The sequence below is a fragment of the Perissodus microlepis genome, chromosome 5 (assembly GCF_051167445.1).
Source record: "Perissodus microlepis isolate ML-2025 ecotype Zambia chromosome 5, ASM5116744v1, whole genome shotgun sequence".
In the NCBI taxonomy this organism is placed as follows: Eukaryota; Metazoa; Chordata; class Actinopteri; order Cichliformes; family Cichlidae; genus Perissodus; species Perissodus microlepis.
The window spans coordinates 18,381,975-18,395,770 of record NC_140465.1 but is presented as its reverse complement, the minus strand read 5'-3'; the positions used below and the strand labels follow the sequence as shown (position 1 = coordinate 18,395,770).

Below are 13,796 nucleotides of genomic sequence, written 5' to 3'. Positions count from 1 at the left end.
AAAGAAGAGTGGAAAATATCTGGTTTATGGCTTTTTGCACACAGTCTAATATATGATAAATAATAATCCCAGCAGATATATAGATTTACTGATTAGTTCTCCAACTAATTCATGAGCACACATGTATGGATATCCTAGGAAATGAATGTAACTTGCTTTTATGTTTGGTTATACTATCACCGGCATGTACATTTGGTTTAATTATTTAGTTTAATAATTGGTTAATTCTAGGTCAACCACAAGTTTCCTTGCTTTTCTCGCAGTCTATCCAGCATGCGGTTACCTCTCATGACACATGGATTTCATTACATTCAAATCATTTTTATATAAAGGAATCTTGACCGTCTCCAGTTAGTCCAGAATGCTGCTGCAAGGCTTTTAACTAAGACACGAAAAAGAGAGCACATTACACCAGTGTTACGTTCATTACACTGGCTTCCAGTACATTTCAGAATTCATTTTAAAATCTTGGTACTGACTTTTAAAGCTTTGAATTGTGATGCCCCTGCTTACATTTCTGATCTTTTAGAACCCCACCCTCCCTCTCGCAGCCTGAGATCTTCTAATCAAAGGCTGTTGGTAGTCCCTCGAACATATTTTAAAACCAGAGGTGATAGATCTTTTAGAGCGGTGGCCCCCAGGTTGTGGAATGCTCTCCCTCCATCATTGCGTTGCCTTGATTGTATTTATTCTTTTAAAAAGCAGCTTAAGACTCATTTATTTAGATTGGCTTTTAATTAGATTTGTGCTGTGTGTTTTATTATTAATGTATTTTATGTATTTCTGTTTTATATTACTGTGAAACACTTTGTGGTTTTTATCCTGTGAAAAGTGCTATATAAATAAATTGATTTGATTTGATTTGATTATATCACTCCACATGACAAACTTCTGCTAGACAAAGACACTAAGAAATTACAAGTAATATGGGGCTGTTATTAGCCCCATTCCAAGCCCATTAGAGTGAGAAACTGAGTGCAGAGATGTGTCAGGACTACAAGCTGCTAGTGAGCTCCCTCTTCTGGCAGAAAGGTTGAATTACATAAACAATATCTTTGAAAGGGTTAGTTAAGGTCAGATCAAATCAGGAATATTTTCTCTGCCAAAGCTTTATATGATCTGATTTAATGAATGTATAATATTTCAGATATAGCGTCAGATAACACTAATAATATTTGGACATCACATGTACAATCCCTTTACAGATTCATTTATGTTCTCTTTTGAAACTTCTTGTTTCAGTTAAAAGGTTGCCACTGCAGAGCATCTGCCTCCATCTCACTTTATCCCCTATCATCCTCCTCTGTCATAGCAACCCTCTGCATGTCCTCCTTCACTACATCCATGAATCACCTCTATGGTCTTCCTCCTGTCTTCATACCTGGCAGCTTAATATTTAGCCACCTGTCAAAGGTCAAAGGTCAAAGGTCAAATGTATTTATATAGAAGATTTAAAACAACAGCGTTGACCAAAGTGCTATACATTAAAAGTATATAGCCCCAAGAAAAACTACAGTAAAATCCAGAAATATTTAGCACAACACATAAAATAAAATAAAATAAAATAAAATAAAATTGTCCAGAAGTATGTTGCACTCGAGTCAAATGCCAAAGAGAATAAATGTGTTTTTAATAAAGATTTAAATGTGTGTACCCTTTGTCCAATGCATCCACAGTCCCTCCTCTGCACATGCACGTCTCCAAATTGCTCAGCTTGAGCTGTCGATCTAATCTACTCATTTCTATTTTTGTCCATTCTCATCACTCCCAGTGAAAACTTTAACATCTCCAGCTCAGCCTCCTGTGTTTTTCTCAGTTCTGCCGTCTCCAAATCATACATCACAGCAGGTCTCACAACCATCGTGTAAATGCTTTCTTTCACGCTTGCTGCTATCCTTCTGCCACAAATCACCCCTGACACTCATCTCCACACACTACACCCTGACTCCACTTTTCTTCTTCACCTCTTGTGCACTGTCTGTCCCTTTAGATGGTTGACTCCAGGTGATCTACCTTCAACTGTCTCCTTCTCATTCACATACATATATTCTGTCTTGCTTCTACTGACCTCCCATACCTCCTCCCTGCTCTCACTACAGATCACAATGTCATCTGCGAACACCACAGTCCACACTGACCTTATCTGACCTGACCTCATTGCCAACAAAACATTTTTGGTTATCTAGCTGGTATTTTGATTTGATTCCCAAAACAATATAAAAGTGCTTTCGCAGCACTTTTATATTAGTGTTCTTTTTTTTCTACATCACTGTTGTTTATTTGTTCACAATGTTCCTCTGCATGCACGAGTGAATAATCTGTGAAACATTACTGAGCGGTAAACAGAAAAAGGCCAACGAGTTGGAACACTGGTTCCCAAAATGTGGAGCAGACCCCCTGCTGAAGCATAGCATCGCTGCGGGGTGCGCAGGCAACCAGAGTGGGAAAAACTGCAGCTTGTTTGTTTCAGTGAAATGTAATGCTGTATGGGACTTTTCAGCTTTTGAAGGAGAACAGGATAAAAGTTTGAGGTCCTGTCAGTTAAAACAGAATGTGTGAAGACGCAGCTTTGCTTGGCTTAAAGTATTAATTCATGAAGATCAGGGAAGGCGGCTCATCTTGTCTTGACTGACAAACACCTGTCAGATGTTTTGCCTTAAAGTATTTACTGAATATATAGTGATGAACGTGTGGCCTCAAATCAGGTTAACCAGCCTGCAGTGTTGCAAACAGTGACTGCTTGCTGACCTCCAGTGGCCCATAGCTGTAACAACATTATTCATCTAAACGTTTTCTGTTCCAGATTTCACTTCTTGCAGCTCACCACTGGCTTCCCATTTAAATCAGAATATCTAAACACAAATAGCTGCATGAAGTCAGTCAGGACTGAAAATGCGGTGCACTGATGGAATAGAAGAAAGCAAAAGAAAAAAAACTCATTTTTTGCCCTTGTAGAAGCCAAATTATGCAACTGTATTTTTCTCCACTTCATTGGAAATGAGCAAGAAGCAATGATGGGAAAGAAGCTGGCTTATTCATCACATTTTAAGAGGATAGCATTGAGGCATAAGCTCCAGTGATTACACAGTGGTTTCAAAATAAGCAACAAACCTCTATCAGAAGTAATGCTTTACTCCTGTTCAGGTTTTAAATACATTTTAAAACTACACGTGCACAACAACACTTTATAATACCACACACTCTTATACCATCCATCTGCATTTTATCACTGAGGATTATAGTATCATATGTCATCATTTACCTCATTTGCTGATAGCATTACTATTATAATCAACACTGGGTCATTTGCACTACTATTCTCATATATGAGATCTCGTGTGTGTGGATATTTATGTTTATATTCATACTCCAGCAGGTTTTCTTTCTTATGAATAGGGGGAAATGGGATATCGGCTACTGTACATAATATCATCAAAAGATTTTGAGAATCTGAAGAAAGGAAGCCTGTGATCGTCAAGCCCTCAGGCAGCACTGCATCAAAAACAGGTATGATTCTGTCATGGAAATTGCTGCATGGGCTGAGGAACACTTCCACAAATCCCTGTGCCGTCCACAAACGCATGATAAAGATCCATCATGCACAGAAGAAGTGTTATGTGAACATGATCACATAAAAAAAGCACTGCTGTCTTCTCTCGTGGTCAAACCTCATTGTATTTATATATATTTTTTAAATAATAACATTATGTAAATATATATATTATGATGCATTAATGCTTAGACAGTTTATTTTAATAACTGTGTATGGGCCTACTGTTTGATCTGCAATATTATAACATAGTTTGGTAGCTATGTGCATTCCTAACCGCCAGTGCAGGAATACAAACTAAAACTGTGAGTGAATTAGAAGTAACATGAGATGGAAATATTCCAGCAAAGTAGGCCAACATGTCGGTTACCTCAGATGGCGGTCGTTTGAGTAAATTTACTTAAATGCAACCACTGGATATGTTGCAACTACCTGTTCAACTTCTATGCCCCACTTGTTTTTGTTTTTTCGTCTTCGTTGGGTGTCCTTGGTCTGTTTCTGCGGAACACAGATTTTTACACCAATCACCCAAAAACAAAAAACTAAACAAAGCATGTGTGGGAATTAAAAGAGGTTACCAGGCAACACTGAATAATTTCTTCTCTTTTTTAACATTAACTTTAAATAAAGCTGAAGCCAGTAAATCCAACATGAACTGGTTCGCTCTGTTTGTTCACTCCACGGTATGCGCGGTGCAGCAGATCCAGCGCTCCTCCCTTACCTGAAACTCCCCCTCCACTATTTGACGTGTCCGTCTGCGGGCGGTGCTCCGCCGCTTTCCCCCTCACTCTTGCCTACCTGCTGCTGAGTTCCAGCAGCATTACCGAGCTAACACGCAGATGTTCCAGTTCCTGCCTACAGCTTCTTGATCACACTAACCTGCAGTTCTCAGCTGAAGACTTTATATCGAGACTTTAACCTGAAGCGTGCCTGCGGCTCCACACAGAGGGAATGCATTTTTAATACCTGGCTCTGAAAGTAAAGCGACACAAGACAACACCTCTGCTGGGGGTCGGCATGGATGCGTTACGCGCTGCCCGTCTTTCGTCAGCCTGCAACAGGCCGTCCGTCGGGGGAGCTTTTCACGACGAAAACACATCCTTCGGGAAAGCTCAATTCCAGGTGCCCGTGAAAAAACAAGCCGTGAAGAGGCACCACCACAAACACAACCTGAAACACCGGTACGAGTTTCTGGAAACCCTCGGAAAAGGAACCTACGGCAAGGTGAAGAAGGCCAAGGAAAGGTCCGGTAGACTGGTAAGCATGGTGTTATTTTTCTTTTATTATTTTTAATCTGATCACATTTTACCTGCAGTCAGTCTCACGTCAGTCTTTGGGCTGCTTGTCCCATCGGCCACCTGTTGTTTAGACAGCGAGCGCTATTTTTAGGTGACTGTCTGCAAACAGGTAGAGCACGCTTGGATTTGAATTTTCAAATAAAGGCGTGGAAACTCTACCGCAGAGCGTTCACTTTGCAAAAAGCGAAGTATTGCTGGATTGTAAGAAAAATAATATTGTTTTTTTTATATAAGGCGGATTGTAAAGTAATAAAGTTGAAAGTGCGCCTGCCATCTCTCCTGAGGTGTTTGTCTATTGGCTAAAGTTTGCCGAAGGGTTCAGTGTGTTTATTTATGGGGTTTTCTTACGTTCACACTGGAATATACTGACCATGATCTAATAATTTCCTCCTCGCCAGCCCGCAGACTCTTTCTGATCTGCTTGATAAGCACTTAAATTTGGCTTAAGCGCAAATGCAATTATGCAAGCATCTGCCCACGCCTCTTCATGGTGTATTCAGGTGAGATCTGCTCCAGTTTGAGGTCATTATCATGGCGTTTCAACAGAAATTTATCACAAGGCATTTTACATAACCTCTCATAACCTTTTTTTTTTTAAAATTAGCCCATGTGAGGTACAAAGAAAGTCTCTTGGAAAGGGCTGGGTAAGTTATTTTCCCCAGGAAGCAGTTTAGGTAACTTTCTTTTTGTTGGGTTTTTTTTCTGATAAAAGGAACAGGAGGGGGGGGGATGCAATTGGGCTTCCAGGTAAATTCCAGCTCTCCATGGCCAAAGGGGAAATGGGAGGAATTTAAAACATTAGAAAGATAAGCCCTTAAAAGAGGCATAAAAAGGAGGGGGGTTTTCCCCTTGATTATAAGATCTTGGATCTCTTTTATTTTTAGCTTCTAAATATTTTAGAAAGGAATGTGGAAGCGGGTTGATTATGATTGTGAGACCAGTTAAAAAATACTGTACGGGACTGGGTCAGGGTCATGTGGTACCACAAAACAAACCCTGACTCAACAACAACACTTAAAACCAATTTAAACAAACCCACATAATAAACTGGCACCTGAGTTTATTTTTGGTGAACCTATTAAAATCTTTGTTCTCTTGATAAACATGTGATTTGCATTCGTGCTGCCTAATGGTTTGTTTACTTGCCGTGGCTTATCGAACATACCGGGAAGCGGAAAGTGTGTTAAAATGATACAAATCAAAGCCCGCATCTAGACTTTAAAATGAAAACTAAACGTTGCTGTAGATACCTGAGCCTTTTCTTGGGAAGCCTGACTTGGCTGCTGTTTCATACTTTATCGGAAATGCCCTTTGTTAAAAGTCCTGCTTTTGTGTAAGTGAAAGTAGAGAAGTCAAGGAAGTAAGTGTTAGGAATCCCTTTCCCCTTCCCTTTGGTGCTTACAGTAAACATGCAGTGATACAAGTTGAGCCGTGTCCACACACGCCCATTTCTGCTCTTTCACTGACTGGCTCTGCTGTTTTTATTAGAAATGAGTTGGTGTCTGGGATTTATCCCTGCCGGCAGCTTCCTGATGCCTCAAACCTACAATTTTTTAAAATATTTTTTTTTTAAGTATCAAAATACTGATTAGCCCAAATACGTGTTTTGAATCTCACACCCAACAAATGGCATTTAGCAGAGAAGCCTTTGCATGCCTGATTATTGACAACATAATGGACAACATAATATGTCATTGACTCAGGGGAGTGACACAAAAACAAAGAGTGGCTTCATCTTGCGTGCTGTGGCATTACAGCTGTTTCCATTGTCTAAGTGCAAGAGTCTGATTGCATAATCCACTTAGGTGGGAGGTGGGGTGAGGTAGGTTGGGGGGTGGGGTGTCAACATACATCAGGATAGGGGTTGATCTGCCACTCGGTGCCTGACATGAATGCTGTTTGTGTATTCAGACGCCCCAGTTAAGTCCCTAGACTTGGTTTGCATCAGCTGTTGATTAATTCATTGTGCAAGAGAGTTCCCAGGGGCGTTTTTACTCATGCTCCACAGTTATACTTGTGTCTGTATGTCTGTGTAGGTTCTCAGTCATTCAGGTCATGACAGCCTTAAAAAAAACAAAAAACAGACTTCTTTAAGTTAAAGTCAATTTGCCTTCTTTTTGAGCTCCTAAGACTGCGTCTATACTTGCTTTATTTAGATAAAGTGACCCAGTATACCTGTAAACAAAGTGCCACTTACCCGAAACCTGTCGTGACTCATCTGTGTTGTCACATCAGCTGAGCACGGGATAAATATTCCAAGATGGTCTGAAGAGCTGATCTAAGGATCTTAAGAAATCCTTAAACATGCTTTTTTATATCATGATTTATTGTTTCCCTGGAATAAAAATAAATAAAAAGGATATTAATGTTATCAAATCTGTCCCAAAATGTAATTTTTAAACTTCTGGATCGACCCAGGATTTTGTGCATACCTGATTAAAACTTCATAAATTTCACACTCTACAAAGCTTAACTAAGCCTACATTTTAACAGGGCTATCTGGTGCAAATGGCCAGGGGGATAATGGTGGCTCATGAGTTGTGTGTGTTGTGCAGAAATGTGGTTTGAGTCTTTGCTGTGAAATGTGAAAGATTTCAGCCCCTCTGTGCTTATTACGTGGAGCAGACTGTCTGTTACAGAGATTGCGCACACACACAGATAACCTCACAAGGATGTGAACTCCTCATGAGTGTGAGTTCAGGCCTGTCTGACAGCTACGCAAACAAATGCAGGAAACCTCCATTCTCAGAGTCAGGAAACGGGCCGGGTGGAGGGAATACGGGGGTTTATTTGCAAGAGCATCCACGCCAGACAGTGACTCACGACGGGGAGACAGGTCGCGCGTTGACACGGATATGACAAGTCGCTGCTTTACTCATTTTCCTGTCTCTGGATCCTCGAGGGTTAGAAATGAGGACACCCCACCGCCTGCACCATCTGGTGCCTCACAGCACCTCTTCAACCTTGGGGTGGACTGATGACGCACTCGGCGCACAGAGGAATCCCAAGCATCTGCGCTTCCAATGGGCAACAGAATGACATGAATACAGCTTGCCTGCGAGTTCAGACCGAGATGCTATTCACATTTAAATTTTTACTTCTGTGGGCCTCGCAGACCTAACGGCCAACTCTAGTTTTCTTTAAAACAGACAATACTTGACCCGGAGTTCCCTTTGCAGAGTTTAAAACAGCACAGGTTTCAATTCAATGCTCATTGTTCCACTCGCAATCAAACAAGCAGTGGGAGGACGGCAATTTATGTTAACTAGCGGCTGATTTGTGGATTTTTTTTTTCTTTTTTTTAAACCATACTCCACTTAATAGACATAACTTATCTAGTACATGCATTTTATACCTCTGCTGATCATTGCATTAAGGTTTTGTTTGCTTTTTAACCAATAATTATGCAACTTTTGACCTGAATTTGATTTTAAAAAATGCCTTATTTGAGCAACATAACCAGTAAAGTTGGATAAAGTTGACGTGAATATTACTGTCACTGTTTTTTTTTTTTTTTTTTTTTTTTCAACTTGTGCACCTTGTGGTTTAGCATTTATTGAGTCTCCTACAGTCTGTTGTGTCCTTTTGAGTGTTAAAATTAGATTTGCTGAAACACCTCAAGGTCTAGACCATTAGAGTTGTCATTAGCATTAGAAGCTGGAGGGAGCTGGAGTACAGGCTCACTCGTTCCCTTTTTTGTCTCTATTCATGTAACCCCCTCCAGCAGCCTTCTAACCCTTTTTACACAAGGAATCCCATTAAAGTGGTTTAGACCTTACGTGGGGGAAGAAAAAGTTTGATTCCCTGTTGGATGATTAATTATTCCATGAGCTCATTCTTACTTACCTCTCACTTTATTGATTTTTCTTTCTTAAAGGTTGCCGTAAAATCTATCAGAAAGGAGAAGATCAAGGATGAACAAGATCTGATTCACATTCGCAGAGAAATCGAGATCATGTCCTCGCTCTGTCATCCGCACGTCATCACCATATATGAAGGTACATTATTTCAAAAACAAAATACTAATAACTCTATGTTTGGGTTTGACTTTAATCATTCTGTCCCACACGCTACGTACAAACGTGATATCTTGGGTGGGGGGAAGGAGTCTCTCTGTTTGAGATTCCGAGTTTTGTCACGCACGTCTTTGTGCTCAAGTCTGACGCAGAGTTACGTAAGTGGCAACTTCCTGCCGTAATCCGGCGCCGCTGATAATGTGCAGAGCCCCGTGTTTTCCAGCACCCCTCACGCCTGATGAGGTGGTCATCACTCAGCGTTTCTCCACTTCAGTGCACGTTTGTTTGCTGTATAGCCGTAATTGGTGTAAATTAGCGGTTGCACAGATAATGGACGTCTCTCACACAGCTCAAGTATTGCAAATGGTTTGAAGCGTTGAATTCAAAGGAGCTCTGCTCTTCTGTATTTCAGTATTTGAGAACAAGGACAAAATTGTGATTGTGATGGAGTATGCCAGCCGGGGGGATCTGTATGACTACATCTGTGACAAGAAAAGCATCCCCGAGCGGGAGGCCAGGCATTTCTTCAGGCAGATTGTGTCAGCTGTCCACTACTGTCATCAGGTAAGGCAGTTTTTCTCATATCGGATCTTCAACCTGCTGTTGTCTTAAGCCTAATGACACAGGGCTGTGCTCAGATTCACTGTTTTTCCAAGGCGCTGGCACCTCCAAAGTTACATAATGGGCATTATTCACTGTCAGCCTGGGGGAACATGAACAGTTGGTCTGTACTGAGACCAAGTGAAGGCTAAAGGCCAGCAATCCCAACATGCACACGCATGGTCTCACAGTTTAATGAGGGTGTGAAGGAACAGAACACACACACACACACAGCAATCTGTTGTTCTAGCAAGCCCAGAGCCGTGCAATTACCACCATTCAGTGAACATTATATTTTATGGTGGCTCTGCTTGGCAAAGCATTTATAAATAAACATTTGCTAGACAGTATTTACTGAGTGACCTGCCCTTTCATATTACTCTGTGTTAACCACCTGTCCTTTACCTCTTTACGGAGGTCTGATGTCTCGTTAAACATTTATTTATCCACGTTATTCAGCAGAAAAAGGCCATCTGTTATATCACCTACATTTGGCACAGCGACAAATTCCAAAGTTTCTTCATGATGGCATTTTAACAATAAATGAACGCCACGCTACATAAAGAATGTGTTCGTTGCTACAGCAAGTGCTCATGTGTAAGGAGCAGTAGCTGACCTGGTTTTTTTTTTTTTTTGTTTTTTTTTTTTTTTTTGTAAGTGAAGCAAATGCAAACTTGAGTCAAAGGCATGCCCCCCTACAGAGCAGAGCACAATGAGGCACTGCTGACGTACCAGAGAGGTCTTCTGTTAGAGAATAATGTGGTGTAACCCAGTAAAGCAAATCCTTTCTACGTAATGCAGACAACTCCCAGTTAACCGATCCCTAACAGCCTGCATGAAACAAAGCTTTTTAAACAAAAAAGAAGGAAAAAAACAAAACAAACAAACAAAAATAAATCTGATCTCTTTTTCCTCTTAGAACGGAATCGTACACCGGGACCTGAAACTGGAGAACATTTTACTGGATGACAACGGCAATGTTAAGGTATGCATGATTCACGTGGATTGAAATCAATAGCCTGCGTTACGCATTTTATAACTAACAGTGATGCGCTGTAACTGAAGAACTTCAATGGGAAAATACGCTTCACGTCACATCTTTTGTTCTCACAGATTGCAGACTTTGGGCTGTCGAACCTCTACCACGGTGACGAGTTACTTCAGACTTTTTGCGGCAGTCCTTTGTATGCCTCCCCGGAGATTGTCAACGGGCGTCCGTACCATGGCCCAGAGGTGGACACTTGGTCTCTTGGGGTGCTTTTGTACACGCTGGTTCACGGAACCATGCCATTTGACGGAAACAACCACAAGATGCTAGTGCAGCAGATCAGCACCGGAGACTACCGGAAACCAAACAAACCCTCTGGTAAGTTTTTAAAACTGATTTTTTTCCTCAGTGAAGCTAAATTATATTTTAGCTTTTATAGGAGTCTTGATTTTTCCCATTTCTTTCCATCAGATGCATGTGGACTCATCCGCTGGATGCTGATGGTGAATCCTGACCGCCGAGCTACAATAGAGGAGATTGCCGGTCACTGGTGGCTCAACTGGGGCTATCCGCAGCCGTTACTGTGTGAGAGAAAGAGCAGTCATGTGGAGCAGACCTCTGCCCCAGTATCTCCGTCAACATCACAGCCTGCTGGGCTGGCCGGTGTTGCTAGTTGGCTGCGTCGTACATCCAGGCCTTTACTGGAGAATGGCTCCAAGATGCGCTGCCTGCTCCGCACGCAGGGCAGTGCAGGGGATGTAGTCCGACAACGGTCCCTGCGAAGGTCACGTAAGGAGAATAACATCACCCAGGCAGTTCACGAGGGTAGCACAGACACTCGGCCCTCCAAGGGTATTCTGAAGAGGCGTAACAGTGTGAAACAGAAGTCGATAAGCGAAACATCAACTGTCAGTTTAGTGGAGCCACAAAAAATCTTGGACTTGTCTGCACCAGGTAAAGCACCTTCAGCTGCACAGCTGCCTCGCAAAGGTATCCTAAAGAAGCCTGCTGAGCAAGAGTCGGGGTATTACTCATCATCTCCAGAGAACAGTGACTCTGGCTTGGTAACGCAAACTAAAGAGTGCCCTTCAGCACCACCCTACAGGAAGGGCATCCTCAAGCGTAATGGAAAGTTCTCCTCTGGTGGGTTACATGAGTTTGGGTCTTTGGACCAGCTGGCGACATCTCTGCCCCATGGAGGTGGCCGATCAAGACCAAGTGGAGCCATCAGCGAAGATAGCATTTTATCTTCAGAGTCCTTTGATCAGCTGGATCTACCAGACCACGTGAGGCCAGCAATGCAAATGGATAAACCAGCCAAGGCGAGCATGAGAGGCTGCGTTTCTGCTGACAACCTTCTGGACATCCAAGAAGACAGAATTCTGTCCGATGGGCTGTTGAGGTCCTGGGACTGTTACAAGTCTGGAGTGGCTGACAGTGCCTTTTCGATTTCAGACTGTGATAACGTCACAGAGGCTTACAAACAGGCCATGGTCATACGAAGCTCCAATGCAAGCTGAAGACCAGTAATAAGAGACAAGATGCTGGCTAAAGAATTAGTGGTCATCCTGAATTTTGAAGTGACTTTAACAATATTGTGGTCATGAAAGCCAAAGTGCGTTATGTGAAAATACCAGAACACTGTAAGGTGATCATTTTGGCAGAATTCAGGAATTAACACAGTACCAAAAAAAGGGAGAAGACTGATTGTATTTGAGATGGTCGATTTGATTTAACCGAAACTAAAATAAGGAAATGCAATTACGCAAAGGAAATGTTACAGAGTGCAATTTGACTTTCATCAAACAGTCTCAGGAGAAGAGAGCTTGAACTCTGGTTTTCATTGTTAGAGGTTGCTAGTCAATTAATTCACAATGAAACCAAAAGCACTTCAGAGACAGAAATTCGGGAGACATTTTTAATACAGTTACAGTAGATCTGATTGAATCTAGCTGGTTTGTGTCCAAGTTACAGCAGCAGAATACTCTGCATTGTGGTTTATTGTCAACAAGAAAGTTTGAGAAAGTTCAGTGAGTGTTATTTGGATTCTAGCTTCGTAATCTTCTGTCAACATGATGTTTGTCTAAGATGATGACGGCAATAGCACACAGTTTCGATGTTGGAATGAGTTTTGTTTATGGGTAAGGTAACATTTCACAGATGCCAAAGAGCAGATTTGGAAAACCTTGGCGCTAAAAATCCCCAGCAAAATGTGCCAAGTTTTGATGTTTGAAACAGGGACTACTGACTTTTTTTTTAATAAATGTTTTTCCTGAAATGACTTGTTCTGTGTTTGGATAATGACTTGAATAATAATAGTGACCCTATGAATCACTGGCCTAACCAGTCGAACCTGCCTTTGCTTGCTAGCTTGCGCTGATACAAGTGCACAAATAGCCTTTGAGTCTACATACACGTGTGGGAGTTTTACAAAAACAGGTGGGGCCCAGTTATTTTTTTTGTTTGGGTTTTTTTTTTTTGAAAATCAACCGTATGAAGTTCCCCAACTAATTACTATTTGTTTGTTTTATGAAGATGAATCATCGGTTATGGAACAGCGTAGTATTTTATAAGGCCAGATAACACCAGTTAAAAATAGCGCTGCCAAAAAGTAGTCACTGAATCAAAACTAGAGTTCAAATTAAAATCATAAATTAGGCATGCAGGTATTGATCCTTAATTAAGCTTGACCAGATATTTTCGTAGCTACCTGGCTCTGTCTTGCTTTATGAAATACTCCTGGTATTCAGCTACATCAACATGTATGTTTGATTTTAATTTGGATGCTAAGCCAGTGCCTGGAATAGCACTTTCAGGCCACTGAAACCTGATAAATACACCATTTATGTATCAGTGTCATGTAACAAGAGTTGCACAAAGCCATTGATGCAAGCTGCAGAACCATGTTGTTCAGAAACATGGTTCTGATGAAGGAGGCTCATTAGGAATTGAAAGCCTGTTCATATGCAAAAGATACATTTTTTTTATTTTAATTATTGAAATTTTTTTTTTTTTCTTAATTTCTGGAATCTGATGGATTGTATTAAGATGAAGGTAAAACTCATTCTCACATATGATCTTTGATTATTCAGGTGTGACAAGGAAAAAATTGTTTGTAGGATGTTTTTGTTTTTTGCTTTTTTAAAATAATTTAATGTTTGTTGTAATGTGGCCATTCATTGTTTTTGTTTCTCCCTTTCCCTTATCCCACATATTTCAGGTTTAATTTAAACCATGTCTGCCAAAGTTACTGGCTTATCATTTGTGTGACTGTTCTGCTGTGTTGTCCTTGCTGGGATGAGGAAGTCAATAAAAAAACGACAACAAACAACTCATTTGCTGGC

The 13,796-nt window shown here is 41.1% G+C and overlaps 1 protein-coding gene across 1 annotated transcript; it reads left to right on the top strand.

Annotated features, from left to right (window-relative positions):
* The first annotated feature begins 4,305 nt into the window (after positions 1-4,305).
* On the top strand, positions 4,306-13,787 carry nuak2 (NUAK family, SNF1-like kinase, 2). The gene is made up of 6 exons (XM_084928455.1): positions 4,306-4,807; positions 8,726-8,846; positions 9,277-9,428; positions 10,384-10,449; positions 10,578-10,830; positions 10,924-13,787. Exons 1-6 carry the CDS (start codon positions 4,568-4,570, stop codon positions 11,970-11,972), a joined length of 1,881 nt encoding a protein of 626 aa, XP_084784581.1. The 5' UTR covers positions 4,306-4,567; the 3' UTR covers positions 11,973-13,787.
* Positions 13,788-13,796: the final 9 nt, after the last annotated feature.

Bases quoted from the DNA above. Each gene is read 5' to 3' on its own strand.
- nuak2 (XM_084928455.1), top strand. From the start codon at position 4,568: ATGGATGCGTTACGCGCTGCCCGTCTTTCGTCAGCCTGCAACAGGCCG. The intron at 10,450-10,577 runs GTATGCATGATT...TTGTTCTCACAG, and splicing joins ATGACAACGGCAATGTTAAG to ATTGCAGACTTTGGGCTGTC. The intron at 10,831-10,923 runs GTAAGTTTTTAA...TCTTTCCATCAG, and splicing joins GAAACCAAACAAACCCTCTG to ATGCATGTGGACTCATCCGC.